Source organism: Poecilia mexicana, unplaced genomic scaffold (genome assembly GCF_051168715.1).
Source record: "Poecilia mexicana isolate PSO_F unplaced genomic scaffold, ASM5116871v1 scaffold_15, whole genome shotgun sequence".
Lineage (NCBI taxonomy): Eukaryota > Metazoa > Chordata > Actinopteri > Cyprinodontiformes > Poeciliidae > Poecilia > Poecilia mexicana.
The window spans coordinates 28,193,236-28,209,471 of NW_028263384.1; the positions used below are offsets into that span (position 1 = coordinate 28,193,236).

The 16,236-nt window shown below is 38.3% G+C and overlaps 1 protein-coding gene across 1 annotated transcript in view; it reads left to right on the forward strand.

The window, feature by feature from the left end:
* The first annotated feature begins 4,756 nt into the window (after positions 1-4,756).
* Positions 4,757-16,236, forward strand: part of inpp5a (inositol polyphosphate-5-phosphatase A) — a 158,994-nt gene continuing 147,514 nt past the window's right edge. Inside the window, exon 1 of the mRNA XM_088013192.1 lies at positions 4,757-6,313. Coding sequence (XP_087869318.1) covers positions 6,236-6,313 — 78 coding nt within the window. The 5' untranslated portion in view covers positions 4,757-6,235. The remainder of the gene's footprint in view (positions 6,314-16,236) is intronic.

Genomic DNA, 16,236 nt, shown 5'->3' on the forward strand with positions numbered 1-16,236 from the left:
TGATACGACAGGGTTGACTGAAGCTCCCAGCTAATCACAGGGCAGCAGATGGACTAAATGCTCTGCTTAACTTATAAATGTACTTATTTGTGTTGCGATGTAACAAATCCAACACAAGATGTGTATTTATTCTTGTCAATAATGTGCAAATCGACATTCCAATATGTCAGAGCCAGCTACGTAGAACATTTATTTTATCCTCAGAAGTTTACTCAGTGGTCTGCCTATCGTGGTTTTGACGAATGGAGGAACAAAAGAGGCAAGTTGAGTGGCAGAAATTAAGGAAAATAAACCCTGTCTCCATGGGAAAGAAAAAATAAAATATCTTAAACTGGAGGATAAATAATTACTTGATGGAGCAAGACTCTGTTTGATCCCTTGGGTTAATTTGAGTTTTGTTTTTACAAGTTTTTCCTGTTTTGATTCCATGTTCATAAGCAATTCCTCTGTCGTCTTCTGCTGCTTTTTTATACTTCTGTGTCATTAAACAGTCCTCCACTTGCACTCATAGCTGCTGTTCAACCTATTCAACAGCCTCACATTTTCCTGGCTCCCCTAATCGTCTCCCCTGCATTTATTTTCCTGTCAGTTTCTGTTACTTGTTGGCAGATCCTCGCTTGCCAGTTCTGCAAATGTCACGCCGCTTGCCACTGTGTTTCTGCCCGTCTGTTTACCTGCCACTTTCCTCCATAAGTTCTGTTTGCTTTTCTTTTCTTAGAAAACTTTTTTAAAAAATCAAGATTTCCAGTTGAATACATTGACCAAAGCTTTGACTAAAATTTGGTTTCTTAGTTTTACATCAAACCAATTTGAAAAAGCAACTAGGTGGATCTGGAAGTGTTCATTTATTAAAAAAAGGTCTGTAAATGAAATACTGGGTCAGATTCATTGTAGCTGAATGCATTTAACTAGTTCTGACTGCGTTCGCTCACTCTGGAATAAAAGTTTTACGTTTAATTTGAAATAGACTCTGGATTAGATGCAAACGCGAGACAACAGAAACTGTTTTAAGAAGTTTAGTTTGTCATCCATCTTCCTTTTCCAGTCGCTGCAGAAAGAAGACAGATGATTAACTGAGGTTTAAGTCAGTGGATGAAAAAAAATGAGATGATGTTGTGAGGTGTCTTATCTATTGAGGATGATGTGGTTTGCACTTCTGTTTATCAGTGATGATGTAGCATATGTAACTTCACAACCTGGAAATCTCGCAGTAACCACAGAAAGGGCCTTTTACGTGACAAAACTTTCTTTAACGACAATCTGTTGAAATGGTTTCAACACAGAAAAATGTTTGGATGAGCTTTTATTTTTGTCACAAGCTGGAATGGCAAAAAAACAAAACGAAAGCCTCAAGGCTGAAAACCACAGCTGCTGGAATAGAGAAGTAAAATTCACTTCTCTGAAAAACGTGTGTGAAACACCGCAGATAATTTCCATTAACATTTTTTATGCACATTTTTAAGTATTTCATTAGAAAAGGTTGATGAGGTTGATGGAAACCACAAAATTCAATACAGCTTCCTCCGTTTTGCAGAAACAGTTTCACACTTCAGGTGGTTTTTGGCTTTTCTGAAACAGAGTTAATGCAAAATTTGCTGAATAAGTTCTAACATTTACCTGTTTATTACAACCATGCATGATGTCAACATCTGACGAAATCACGGTTTGCGTAGCCTGGTTGTTGACTTGATCCAAACTACTTTTTTGTCTTTTGCGCAAAATTTCAAAAGTTAATTCAAAAATCCCTTGACTGATGAATTGAAACACAGCTACTGTGAAGAATTACAGGCAGACTTGTGCTTCAAACCCTTCTGTAAGGTGCCGGTTTGATATGTATCGAGGCTATTGCTCCTAGTCAAAATTTCTCCTCTATTCTAACTTTAAGTAGAGCATAATGGATTCTCTGATCCCTCTGGATTTTGGTTCACATATTGATGTAATTTAATAAAGCTTTCATGATCTACATACCCGTAGAGAAAAGAGAAATGGTTTTTAATGTGTTGATATTTGCCCTATAAACCAGAGTAAATAATGTTATGGTTTCCTAAATTGAGGCTCACTAAGCAAAACTTATTCCAGCTGTGTTCCAACAACCGAACAGTGCTGTTTGGTGGGCAAATATTTCACTAAAGTGACAGGAATATTTATTTGAAGAAACAAAAATTTTGCTCCAGCGACGTCAAATTCCCAAGCTAGCAAAGCAAACATCTCATGAGGTCGACAGATCAGATCCACATGACTGATTCCCCGAGTTGCAGCTGGAGATAAAACCTCACGTTGACCGAGTCTGGATACATTATCACGTGCTTCCTCGAAGACATGTGAGCGCCTGATAATTTTCCAGGTTTGTCTATTTTTAGATAACTGAATTTAAGCCTTAGTAAAATCGGGGTCAAAGTGCACATATTTGCTAGCAGTCTGGAATTCCAATACAATTTTTTTCCATTACCCACAGCAGACAGGAGCTTTGTGTGCAGTGAGTAGAGCTTCTTTATCAGTGGACACACACACACACACGCACACACACACACACACACACACACACGCTCACTTACAAATGTTATTACTCTTTGCTTGCAACTCCTATTTGGCATTTTCCATCTGCAGAGAACAGTGTAGCATTTACTGACCCATATGCACCATGTCAGGACTAATAACTCTACCTGCCCAGATTTGTGCATGCGTCTCACATTACTTTGTTTTAAGACCAGATCCACTCAGTTTGACCAATAATAGGAACAATGGTGGCACACGATGTCCGATCCTGGGTTGTTTTGGTTATTTGGTTCTAGTTTCATTACTATTCTGTGTTCCTTAGTCTCTTTTCTTGATTAGATCAAAATTGTTTCTATTTTACTTTAGTTCAGTCCTTCTTACAGTTTCTATTTTTGTTTATTCCTTGTTACTCTAGTCTAATTAGGTCTAGTTATTTTTTAGTGTTAGATTCATTTCCTAGTCCCTTGTGCCAGTTTTCTCTGTCTCCCCTCACACCTGCATCTCGTTTCTAATCAGTCACCTGTTCCTTGATCAGTAATCAATTTCCCAAGTACGAATAAAACTCACTCAGTTCCTCCTTGCTGGTTCCTCCTTTCTAATCCTGTTAAATCCCGTCAGAGCAGTTCAGTCATTAATATTTAAAAATTACATCATCACTTGGAGCAAAAAATAAAATTATGTGCAAATTGTGGCATTTTAAAGACCAAACTGAAAACAATTCATATAAATAACATACTTGTTGAATAAATATGACAAAAATAATTTTCAAAATCAGTTTCTTCCAATATAAACTTAAAAAAATTTAAGAAAAACTGCAGGTGTATGTCTGGTGCATTTTTGGTTAAAACCTAACAGATCTGCATCCCCAAAACCAGAACCAAACATGGAAATGCATTAACATGCAGGTTTAGGGTAAACCTGGTTTCCCAGACTCAGTTAGGTTGCTTTGAATGTCTTCTACTATAATCCGTCCCATGAAAGAGCTCAAATTAGATTCTTTTGGGACCTTATTAAAACCCTTCCCCTCCCCAAAGCTGCTACAAACTTCTTTCCGACATGCAGCCTCAGGTAAATCTCTCCACGTTACCATGGTGTTTGTTTTCAGTTTTCATGGGAACAAAACACTGCATTTTTAAAATTATGTTGCACAAAACATTTAAAAGAATTTTCTTCAGTTTTCGTTTTCTGCTCACATAAGGCAAATATTCAGTCTGCACTCAGGATGTAGCCTGAATATTCAGGATGTCCTCTAGTAAACGTCTAATTTTTAAATTCTGTTTGTGTAATTCAGGTTTTTTAATCCCTTTTAAACCAAAGCTCTCTTTTCAGTTGGATGATTTACAACAAAGACAGTGTATGAAACGCCAGCTTAGCTAATTTTAAGGTTTAAACAACTTGCAGATGATGCTTGGTAATGCTAAATTCAGTGCAGTAGGAACAGGGATGACAATCGTATCATCATATTTGGATTGCTTTCAAATCTGCTATGAGCCCATTTGAATTAAAGCTCTCTATGTGTGCACACACACAGAGTAAAAAATACACACACACACATTAGTAGTAGTATTAATTCCTGGCGTGTAAATCCTAACATTATGCTCTTCCAAAGCTGAGTCACTGGTTACGGATATTCTGCTGCATATCATTTCCATGCATAAAAAACTGTGTGTGTGATGTAAGTAATCACACACATTATTGTACTTCCATGCAAACTGAGGACTTTGCATTAACTTCCTTCATTTTAGTAAATGCCCCTAAACTTAACCAGTAGAACAACATTCCTCAAGTGAGCCCCCTCTGCTGGTGAAAATGATGAAAGAGGTCATCAATATGTAGAATATGCAAGAAAAAACACACAAATGTTGTGATTTATATCTTTACCAGGACTTTGCATTGACCTCCATTCATTTTTATAGCTATGCACCTCTGGAACCAAACAGGTAGAAGCAGCATTCGGCTTCTACGCACCACAAATCTGGAACAAACTTCCAGAAAACTGCAAAACTGCCGAAACACTGAGTTCCTCTAAATCGAGACTAAATACTAACCTATTTAGAGCTGCCTTTGATTAATAGTAAATGAACACTGATCAATATATTTGCTGGATGATTTTCATTTAAACAAAATGGAATGTTTATTTCATATTTCTTAAGTGGTGACTGTTTTATGTTTTCATGATGTAAATCACTTTGAACTGCCTTTTTGCTGAAATGTTCTATACAAATAAACTTGACTTAAACTTTACTAACCCTCACTAGTCTTACCCTAAACCAATCATTACAGGTAAATGCCTCATGCTGGTCCCCACAACACAGTATGTGCAAGGAAAATGGTCAAATACAAGGTCACACACACACACACACACACACACACACCCACACCCCCCCACACACACACACACACACGCACACACACACACACACACACACACACACACACACACACACACACACACACACACACACACACACACACACACATTGTGTCTCTCTCATGCCAGACACAGCTGTGAGCATTTACATTTTGGTGATAATCTCTCGGCTCTCCTCATAGACACGTGTTATCCATGACTGTGAGCCCTGCAGCCCCCAATAAAAACACATTAATGTTCATTTAAACAGTACAAGCCTTTCAGTGGGAGCCACTATCATATCTGCACAGCTGGATGGTCACTACATTCAGAGATACAGTTTAACTCACACACACTGCAGACGCTGCGTTAGCTTGGTGATGCCATTTTTTTCTTTTTTTAAATATTTTTTTGCTTTAGATAGTCATGATTGAACTGTGCTGTTAAGGTTTGTCTAAATGATTTATTCTTAATTTATTTATTGATTTATGAAACAAATACACATTGAGCAACTTCTATTTTAAAAATTGTTTTGATCTTGAACTATCAGCACCTTTTACCACGTACTTTTTTACTCTGACTTGATTTTTTTTTTTGAATGGCTACTTTTTTCTTTTAGCTTTACTTGAGTAAAAATATTCTGTAGTACTTGATTACAGTTTTTTGGATTCTCTACCCACCTCTACAAGAGACAAAAGTTGGACTGAAATCTTAATAACTGGACCTCATTGAGTTTGAATTAAATACCAATGGAAAAAAATACAAATACAAATTGGGATAGCCCAATTCAATGGCGCCCTGTCCGATAATGGATGACGTCGAGGCGGTGGCTGAGGGGGATCCTGTGTTTACGGTGCGCGGGCCCTTTAAGAGAGTCCCGTGTTTCCATTGGCACGGTGACGTCAGAGCAGCGAAGGACTTCAGCCTATCCTCTGCTAACGGTGAAGGCTACGGTCCTGGCACGGCGTCCAGCTTCAGGAGGGGGAGTTTTTTACACAGCTCAAAAAGGTTGGAAAGCCTTCCCCGCTGAAGCCATCCAGGCGCTCACCGTGGATTAAAACGGGAAACTTTTCACGATGGCCCTGAGCGTGGAAAAGTAGCGCGAGACGCAGCAGCCGCCGCCGCAGAACACGGAGCCTCTGTCACCGCAAGCAACAACTCCTGGTTAGATGCACGACCACTGCTGAGGAGAGAGGAGAAAAAAAATATGCTCCAGCCGAGCCTCCGCAGCAGCAACAACCCCGGCTTCAAGCGCAGGTTCCCCGCGTTTTAACCGCTTTCCTGAACACAGCCGTCGACCCTCCTCCTGGTTCGTTTCAAGCGCCTCTTTGAGCCTACAAAGTCCGCCGTCAGAGTCTCCCCTGCCGAGCCTCCTGCACCCGGAGAACCATGATGGCAAGAAGGACAGCAGAGCTGGGCGCAAAAATACTGCTGGTGACAGCCAACGTTGGATCCCTGTTCGAAGATGTGAGTGTCTCTGTTGATAAACACACTCAGTGGTTTTTGTTTTCTCCCCCACGCAGTCCACGCTGTGTCCAGGTTATGCTACATAACGTGTGATGTTGTCACGACTCGGACCGTTATAGTGTCACCTATATAGGCGTCGCCGGTTTCCCAGGACACATGTCCCAGGATGTACATGCACTCTGGTAAATAAAATGTTGCGACATTTGAAGAAAAAAGCATGTAGAAATCTACTTTAAATATAAATCTTGTAGCTTAAGTAGAATATATATGCAGTAGCTCTATGCTTCTGCAAATAAGTCGCTAAAATGTACACTAACCGTTCAGATAAATGTAGAGTATGGATATCCAAAAGAAGACGTATAGCTTAAGAATTAGACCACATTTAATACAAATTTTAAGAAGTAATCAAACGTTTTCTTTCCATTTCTATACCCGGTCTAGCTGTTTTGAATGTTTTTGTGGGTTTGCGGTATGATTAGGCGATATGGATTTAAAGTTATTGCGATATTTTGTGGTATAATTGATAAAAGTGACGACACAAACTATTTAATTGTTTTAGTTAACTGGCTGTGAGTGCATTGCAGCCTCACAAGAACAAATACTGCTCTTAGAAAGCATAGCATTTGTAATATGCTTCTTTAAAAAAGTGTGTTTACTATCACTAAAATGCACACATTTAACTATATGCTCATATTTGTTGAAACATCTTTATTGATCAAATAGTGGAGAAAAATTCTAAACATAACAAACTTGAGCATATGGACAGTTTTAGGGGGTTTTAAACATCATAGATCAGAACTTATTGTGACAACAATAAATCCATATCTTATCATGATAAGAAATTTATCACAATAAATGGTAGACGATACAGTTTTCAGCATATTGACAATATGTGACACTGGTAAACTCAATTTATACATTAAGATAGTTTAAAAAAGTAAATAACTTTTAAGCAACATTATACATCACTCTGAAGACACTAGTGAAACAAAAACATTTTTTTTGTATTTTAGATTTATCTGCTCAAATATAAATTAAATTTGTATTAAATCTGTATATTTTTAAGGGGTTCAAACTGTTGCTTTATTAAAAAAAACAGACAGGCAATATTCCATATTTTCTTGCTTCATCTTTTATTTTCTTATTTTTTTACCACTCTTGACTTATGGTCTGGGGACGAATAAAATCATGTCAAGGGCCACAAATGACCCCCGACCCACAGCTTAGACCAACCAGCTGCAGAGTATTTTTACTTCATAAATAAAAAGTGTGCTCTGTATAAAATCTGGCCTCCTGTGGAGTGTCGGAGCAATTTGTTGAGTTTTCTCTGAAGTTTGTCTTCAGAGACTCTCTCGGTTCTGATCGTTCTGCGTTAAGGATGCGAGGCAGAACTGAGGGAATAACTGCAGTTCAACTTTCAGAACCAGCCGCCTCCTCCTCCTTCCTCCTCTCACTCATGTGAAGCGCCGATCCCAAACATAAGGGAAGAGCTGTCTCCAGCACTGGAGTAAGCCTATAAATAGCTCGCCTCTCACCAGCATCATGTTTTGGCTGTCGTTTTTTCCTTTTTTCCTTCTCTAGACTAATAAGCGACTTAGCCAAAAATGCACATTTGAACATGATTTCCTGCGATGAGTGGGTGAGCTGCTCACACTTAAGGCAAACTGCAGTCTGATGCGTTGGTGCCCCTTGTGATGAATCTGTGGGCTGAATGAATTCTTTGTCTTTAAAAGCTGTTTCTATTATTAGCACTCTTATGCGCTGTGTGAAGCGCAACTTGGTTGACCCTAATTTAAAAAAAGAATAGGAAAATATTTTTCCTTTCACTATTACTCAAAGCTGCGTTTCCATCCATGTTCACATTAGAGAAGGTGACACAAATGATTTTTATGTGGCAGGTGTCCTAAAGAAGCACGTTATAAATGGGAATGTCTTACAAGAGCAGTATTTGTGTTTGTGGGACTACAATTGCTGTGACACACAGTCACCTTTATTGTCACAATAATACCACAAAATATCGTGATAAAACTATAAGTCCGTATCGCCCACCCTTAGAGAGCATGCTGTTTATGAACCTCATCATTCTGCAGTTTTTTTGACAGAGACAGTGGGTTTAAACCAGAAGAAAATTAAGTTATTTTGAGATTATCCCCATTTATGATTTAAGTGGTTTTTTCCCCCATCACAAAATTTAATAACTATTTTTTTCCAGTGCTATTTCTGGTGTCGCTGTCAGTATTCTTATCATATTCAGTAATCGGAAGAGTCGAGGTTTGACTCAAAAGCGTGAATTAAGCCCCAGTGAATGCAAAGTCATGTTGGTTCTTTCCACCTGCTGCAAACTGCAGGTAAGACAGAGTCTATCATTCGTCTTTTAGGAGCAAATTAAAGCATCCTGTATCTACGACGTCAGGATTTATTTTCTTATGATGAGCTGTTTTAAAGCTAATCGATCAGCAGCGTTTTTTTTGTTTACCAGTTCACATCGTTACCAGGTGGTGTGCAGTTGTTGAGCTTTGCTCTGTAAACCAGAGATGTCTCACACAGATAGCGCTCAGTTCAGTCAGCGGTGCCTCCATGCAGCTTTCCTGCTCTACCTGCATTGCAGATGAATTATTTAAGCTTCTTCAAAATGCAAAAATGCATCAACTTCAAGATATTGTACAAAAAATACATAAATTAGACAGTTTTAAGTTTCTGGCTTTCATTTTCTGTTTTTTTTTTGCTTTTGCGTGACTCAAATTGATGCAGACCATCCTCTGCTCGTATTGTATCGACCAGAACAGTTTTGTGCTGCCTATTTATGGTAGATTGTAAGTTTCCAAGCAGCAGCGGAGGGAGATAGCCGTTCAAGCAGACAGCTGTGTCATTGCCTGTAGGAAGAAGTCGGCTGCAATGTGCTTATTTCAACTTTTGTTTCTGTTGTTGATTAAATAATGTCTCAGTTTCCCTCAGGCGGCTGCGAATCTCATAATGACGGCAAGCTGGTTGGTTTGGTATTTAGAAACGTTAAGAAACGTATTTAGAAACGTTAACATTTAAGAGGTTAAGATTTAACCTCTTAAATGTAATTTTCGTTCCCCATGCCCCAGTTACAAACGAGATCTGTCACCTGTGCTCACAGGTGGCTTCCTGTTCTTTTAGTTTGTCTTGACCATATCAAGATTCATGTGAACTGCAGTGATGTGAAAAAGTAATTGCACCGTTTCCGATCATCAAAATAGATTTTAATGTCAGATAAATTAAATTTTGATTGTAGAATTGTGCCGCTCAACATGGCGACATGTTACGTTTGTTCAGATTTGTTCTTTTCCTAAACATTTGTTAAGCATTTAGAGGCATTGCTAAGCCTGTTGCACTAATCAATTAATTGCACAATAAATTGAATGAGCGCAATTTTCATTGCGGTGATTAATATTTTTTTAAAGGGAATTTTGCTTACAGAAACTTAATCATCCATTTTCTTAGCAGCTTTGGTTGTAAGCGGCACTTATTTCTGTTTTATTTATTATTTTTTGTTGTCGTGTTTTATTTAGGATATTTAAGAAATCTTCCAGTTCCAGTGTGAAGTATTCTTTACAAAATTAAAGTTTATTAGACTTTGAGAGATATTATACAAAAAAAGAAATTAATTATTAATACATTACTTAAATATGTTTGCTAATGGGAAACAGAAAATGCTAGACACGTTGTACATTGGTTTGGTTTCTTGAACGGTCACCTCCTGAAATTATGGCTTCCTCTGAATTCGTCTTCTTACAGTAAAGCTTCTTTTTCTGCGCCGTTAATCATAGATGGAGCGTCTTAATGGAGCTGCTGCTGCCGCCGTGCTGGCTAATGGGCTTTACAGGGAAGATAAGTGGAAGAAGAACAAATCAGCATCTTCATAGACGAAGGTTGACGTTAAACGACTGCAGGTTTGATGGAGCAACCTGAAGAACAGCTGAGGATAGTTATATAGTTACAGTTTGGGAACTTGAGGATCAGCGCTGTGATATTAAAACAGAACGTTTCAGATCTGGGAATTCATGCTGGAAACAAAACAGTTTGGCAGGAGAAGCGGAAGGATGAATGAAACCGAACATTTCCAATTCAGGTTTGGCTTCGTTAAAATCACAAAGAAAACATTACAACAAACAAACTTGTTCAAATTTATCTAATTGCTTCACTTAAAGCAACTAAAATTCAGTAGAAGTTAAATCTGCGGCCAAACTGAAATTCTTCATCGTAAGCTGTAAACATGTAATCTTATTTTATGCATCTGCACGTTGACCCAGGATAAGTCCATCCATTTATTTAAACTATTTTAGATTAGACAGTCCAGGGGAAATTCAGGTGTAAAAGCAGCATTTTCCCAGAAGTTATTGCAATAAACGATAATGTTTTGAGACAATTTTCAAGTAAAATAATGGTAATGGAATCATAATGTAAGAACACATTCTCAAAGATCAGTCAACTTTAGTATCTAACAAACTTTTAACACTGGAACTGGAAGACATTTTAAATTTCTTCCAGTTCCAAGAACTGGTGTTTTGTAAATAGACAAAACACCCAAAAAAACAAATAAAATGGATACTGAAGTCTCTACAAACACAAACCCTTCAAAAAAAGGGCAAGTTGAGACAAAACCACCAGACTGAAGACTTTTATCATCCAGTTTTTGGTAGATAGAGAGAATAACAGGAGAACAATGGCTAATTATGTCAATTATTGATCTCGTTTTCATTTACCATGCAATTAATTAAATTATTGCTTATTGCAAGAGCCTTAGGCAGAATTAGGCACACAAGATAAAAAGTATTTAAACGATATAAAAACAAAGTTAAGACTAACTTGCTATAAGCTAAGGTCAAAATGATCAGTTAAACATACTGTGCAGCTACCAGAAATAACTAAGTAAGATCATTTATAAAGACAGAAATCCACAGTGCAAACATGTATTTGTGGGTTAAAGGTCAGCAGATTATTTACAATGTATGAAAACTAAAAACGGTGCAAAACAGTGGCAGAAATGTTATTTTAAGACGAGTAAAACTGTTGAAATAACAGCTGGGGTGTGAACACTTGGTTTGTTTGGAGGAGTGATAGTTATAGAGTAACAGCTGCTGGGAGGAAGGATCTATGATGAAGCTGCTTTGTGCACTTAGGATGCAGCAGTGAAGGATCTCTTCAGTTCAGTTCTTCTGTAACAACCTTTGAAATGCCTGACCTGTCATTGCAATTTTCACCGTCGCCAGTTTTTATTTTTTGTCTTAAGAATGATTAAATGTGGCATTAAACCTGGGGTTCACTTTACATCTCTTACTTCCATCCATTTTGCTTCTGATTGCAGTTTGTGACACTCGACACCAATGAAATATGGCAGATTGTGACCTTTGGTTAAACCAGAGTAACTCTCAGCAGTTTCAGAAAACCAGGGTGAAAATGTGACGAGTCAAGATCCGCTCTAGAAACAAGTTGTATAAATATGTGCATGTGTATTAGTTTGGATGAAACGCCTGCTGTGTGAATACTTTTTGCTATATGACGTGTTTCTATCTGTAAAAGAAAGGAAGTCTTTGTCCAGATGTAACCTCGTAGTTCTTTTCTTTTCTATCTCTGCAGCAGCCATAAATCCTTCAGACTAAATGCAGCTTTTAGTCACATGGTGGATGGTGTTGGATGTCCTTATTGAATAATGTAACTGAGCATTCATGTTGCAATGCTTCAGTCCAGCGGCGCCATGTGGACGTTTGATCGAGTGTCGAGAATTCACACAATAAAAGGAAACTCTGCTGCACGGTCTAACTTTCTGCCTCTGTTGCTGTTTTTTCCAGCGTGACGCTGTAGGAGTGGAAAAGTTCACGAAAGAAATATCAGATGTTTCTATTTCTGTTGGCTCTGCCCTGCTTCCATTTTGTTGTAACGGCCAGCTAGGATTTCAAAAAGGAAGTAAATGGATAAGTGCATCTGGACTGTGATTCAGAATTATTGACAGGCTGCGACAAATCGTCCTTTCCAAACACCTGAGCTGTGAATTAGAGGGTGGTGTGAGTATCACAGTCAGTTCACAGCCCCACCCACCACATTTTACATGTAGCAAACGTTAATTTTTATAAAAGAATGATGAACCAGACTCCAGTCTCCCTCTTCACACCAGGTCGGGGTAAAAGGTTGAGAGTTGAGGCGGTTTTCTGATTTTTAAAAAAAAATTTTTTATCGCCACTCCAGCAGAACGTCGATCAATGGAAACCACTTTACGTCTGGTTCTTTATTCCCAGAAGTTGCTTTTCTGTTGCCACAGGATGCAGCTTTAAACCTGAAACACTAAGGCTTATGGGAACTCAGGTTCTTGGCCTGAACTTGAAACAGAGTTTTTGCAGTAAGCTGTGAGAGTTCACATTTCGATTGAACAGAGATGGCTGAAAAATTGGTGCATGCATGGTGGAAATGAACTGATTTTGGAAACGGTCGATATATTTGTCTCACACATGCCGTGATTAGCAGCAGACTCTTTGATATACTTTTTTGGATTAACAATAATTCAATTAAAGATAAAAACACAAGCTTTGATGCAAGAATCGGGATGCTCTTGTCATCCGTTCGCTACAGTGGACCCCTGCCCATTCTCACATTCTAATTTGCGGATTTAATTTTAGGATTTTCTGTGGAATGTAACTCCAAATTATTTGCAGATTTTTTTTTGTAGAGCGTATTTAAAACATATAAAAAAAAAGGCAGCTTGGGAAGTTGAGGCACAAAAGCTGTTTGACACCACACCTATTTGGCTTGTGTGACCCAATTTTAGTCAAGTTTCAGCTGTCAGTTCATATATGTTTGCTTTGGTGTTCTTTAGATTTAACAGTGAACTCATTAAGTACAAAGTGCTGAGCTTGATTGGCTGCGAAACAAGCCCATATCATCACCCCTCCACCTCTGTGCTTTTGTTTTCTTGGTCTCATTTGTATGTAGGATTTTGTTTCAAAAGTCAGCTGACTCCTTTCTTCTGGCAGTTCAGTCTTTTTCCAAATTGACCCTAGTTCCTCCAAAGCTAAGTGAACTGATTCATTTGTGTGTGACTCATTCACCAGGGTAGATCCTCTCCTGTGCATGTCTGACCAATCTGAGCTGGATCTCCTTGGTGACTGGGTGGGTCACCGTGTCCCATAATAAGGCTGATCCAGACTGTGGATGACTTGAGCTTTTATTTCCACCTGGAAAAGGAACAGGAACACTCAAGCAAATTATAAACGGTGTTTGATATGAGAAAGATTTTGTTTTCTCATATCAATGAACAGCAATAAACACTTTTAATGCCATCTTTTAACTTTTTGAACTGAATTATGCAGATAAATTCAGTGATATAGTAAGTTATTGAGAAGCAACAGTTGGAGACTTCATTATGTTTTTATGGCTTATTGGCTTACTAAAAGCTCTGAAAACGTTTGAGTAAGGCTGAAGCGATTAATTGTGATCAAGCAATTATTGAAATAATCGTCAACTAATCTAGTAATCGACTAATTGTTAACAGGACCCAAAAAACCCCAAATATTCAGTGATAACTAAGCCAAAACTGTGCATAATACATATACATTTGGTATTCAGGTTATAAAAAAAACTACATTTTTTAAATGTTGAATGCATTAAAGGAATTTGAACTTGTATTACCTTATTTAGCCAATAAAATATTTATTTTCTAATCTAAAACAGGAATTTAATTATTTGTTTGCATATTTGAATGCGTTTCTAATATTGTATAAAAAGGACTTTTGTAGTTAAATGAAAAATCTGTATAATGTGCCAGTTTTTTTACTTGATTGTAAAAGTCTTTGAGAGAGTAATCGATTACTTTAATAACTAGTTTGCACATTTTGCTCTGAAAGGAAACTTCTAAAAGTGGCTTTTTAATGAATCTGTGTCTGAGGCCAACATGTGGGACATTTCAGCTTAAATGTTTTTACACTCTGTAACCCCCAGCCTTGATTTATCTTTTCTTTTCTGTTTTGCCGTTGGCGAATGTGAAATATCCCGCCGAAGTAGTTTTGTTGCTTGTTTTAACTTCACGTCATAAAGCTGTTTTTACATAGAGTGCAGTTTATGTTCTGTGTAGCGCGCTGCTGCCGTGTTTATTGGAAGAATTTGGCTCGACTGCATCTTGTAAACCCAAACTGCGACGCTTTAAGAGCCTCCGACGTTCGCTGAGATGCACATCCACTCCACTTTCTCAGAAGTTTCTCTCTCTCTTGCTGTGTTTGTTAGCAGTCAACACTCGCACCTGCACATCTTCATGCTTCGCTCTGTCCTGCCGTGTTTTATCTTGGCAGCTGGCGAGGGGACGCGGCAGAAGCTGAATGATTACAGGAGCGCTCATACCTCTTTTATCACCACAGAAGCCAAATTTCTTCAGCAGCTGCCTTGTGCCGTGGCTGAAGCCGGACGTGAATTGAGGCTGTGGTCGCTACTCTGCTCCACGTTACCCGAAAATAAAATAAAGAAAGCTTTACAGCTAACTGCTGTAAAGGTGGATTTGATTAAATGAAGGTGGATTGGACACGAAAAAGCTTTGAAGTTTTGATTTTTAAGAGCTTTTATGTCTGATTCAACTAAAAGAGAAATGGGAACAGGTAGATGATTATATAAGTGTGACTGATGATTAATAACTAATGCAGTTCATTAAAGATTAACATACCAATTTTTAATTCTTAATACGTTGTGTAAATGTTACACTCATATTCCATAAAATGCCTGGGGAAATGCCTTGAATCTGTTTTTTTTAAATTACCATTACATTTTAAGACTTTGATTAGTTCTTCAGCATTTTTGGACAAAGTTTATAAGAGCCACATTGTGTGTTAACGCTGCAAATATATATTTCTGCATATTTGTTGAAACTCACTTTTTCATGACAGTTTAATGTGAGACAGATAATCTGTGCAAAACATCTTCCTTCTACCAATGCTCCCAGTGCTTACTAGAAACAACCAATCAGAGCCAGAAGGAGGGTCTTAGCGCTGTCAATCATCCTAATGTGCGCACTGCTTGCCACCCCTAAAATTTGTTATTGTGACAGGCCAGAGTGGAAACTGTCTTGTTGCTACAACAACTGTCAGGGGTTCAACCAGTCAGTATGAAGGAAATTAATGATTTAAATTGTTGGATGATGGAAAAAAGTTTTGCAACTGTTGAATCAATAACCTGAGAACGTTTTAGGATGAAAGAAGGCAACGTTCAGATGGCTGGAGATCACTATGTTGATGTTTCATCTCCACATTTCTTCCAGTTCCAGTGCTAGAAGACTCTGTAACTGCGTTGTTGTACTTCTGTTGTATCCTATTCACAGTCAATAAGTCATTCCCAGCTGGACGGGTGTTTATTTAACCTCCAGTCTTGGATGGGGGGAGTCTATTTTCTCTGGTCCTTGTAGAGTCATTGGTTGGGAATTGGGCTATTGTTTTGCTGCTTCTGTTTCCACCATGGCTTCAGCAGGAGAAGCACAGACTGGTCTGGCCAAGTCATTAGGCCAAGTCTCGTAAAGTCCGTCCTTATCCTGCGTTGTCGTCCTTTAGGACTTCCTGCTCCGGACTCCTACTGTGTCTCTGAGCACCGGGGGTTTCTCTGCTTCTATAAATACCAGGTATCACTGGGTCATGCCCATACGTTAAAATTCAAAAGAGAGCTCATGCATCTTGCAGTTACAGTGTTTAAACGTTGTTTATTTCCTCTGTCAGTCAGAGCTGAGTCTGGCTTCCCTTAAGAACTTTTCCCAACCAGCCAGTATCAGTATTTCACCGCCTCTGCTTCCCATTTAAGGCGCGCAAAGCCATATTTTATAACTACATACACAAACTACTGCATACCTGCTCCTGGTATTCCATCTCTGTAGATGTAGCTCCACATTTTCCAATGGACTGAAATGATTAATCGTGATTAATCGATTATTGAAA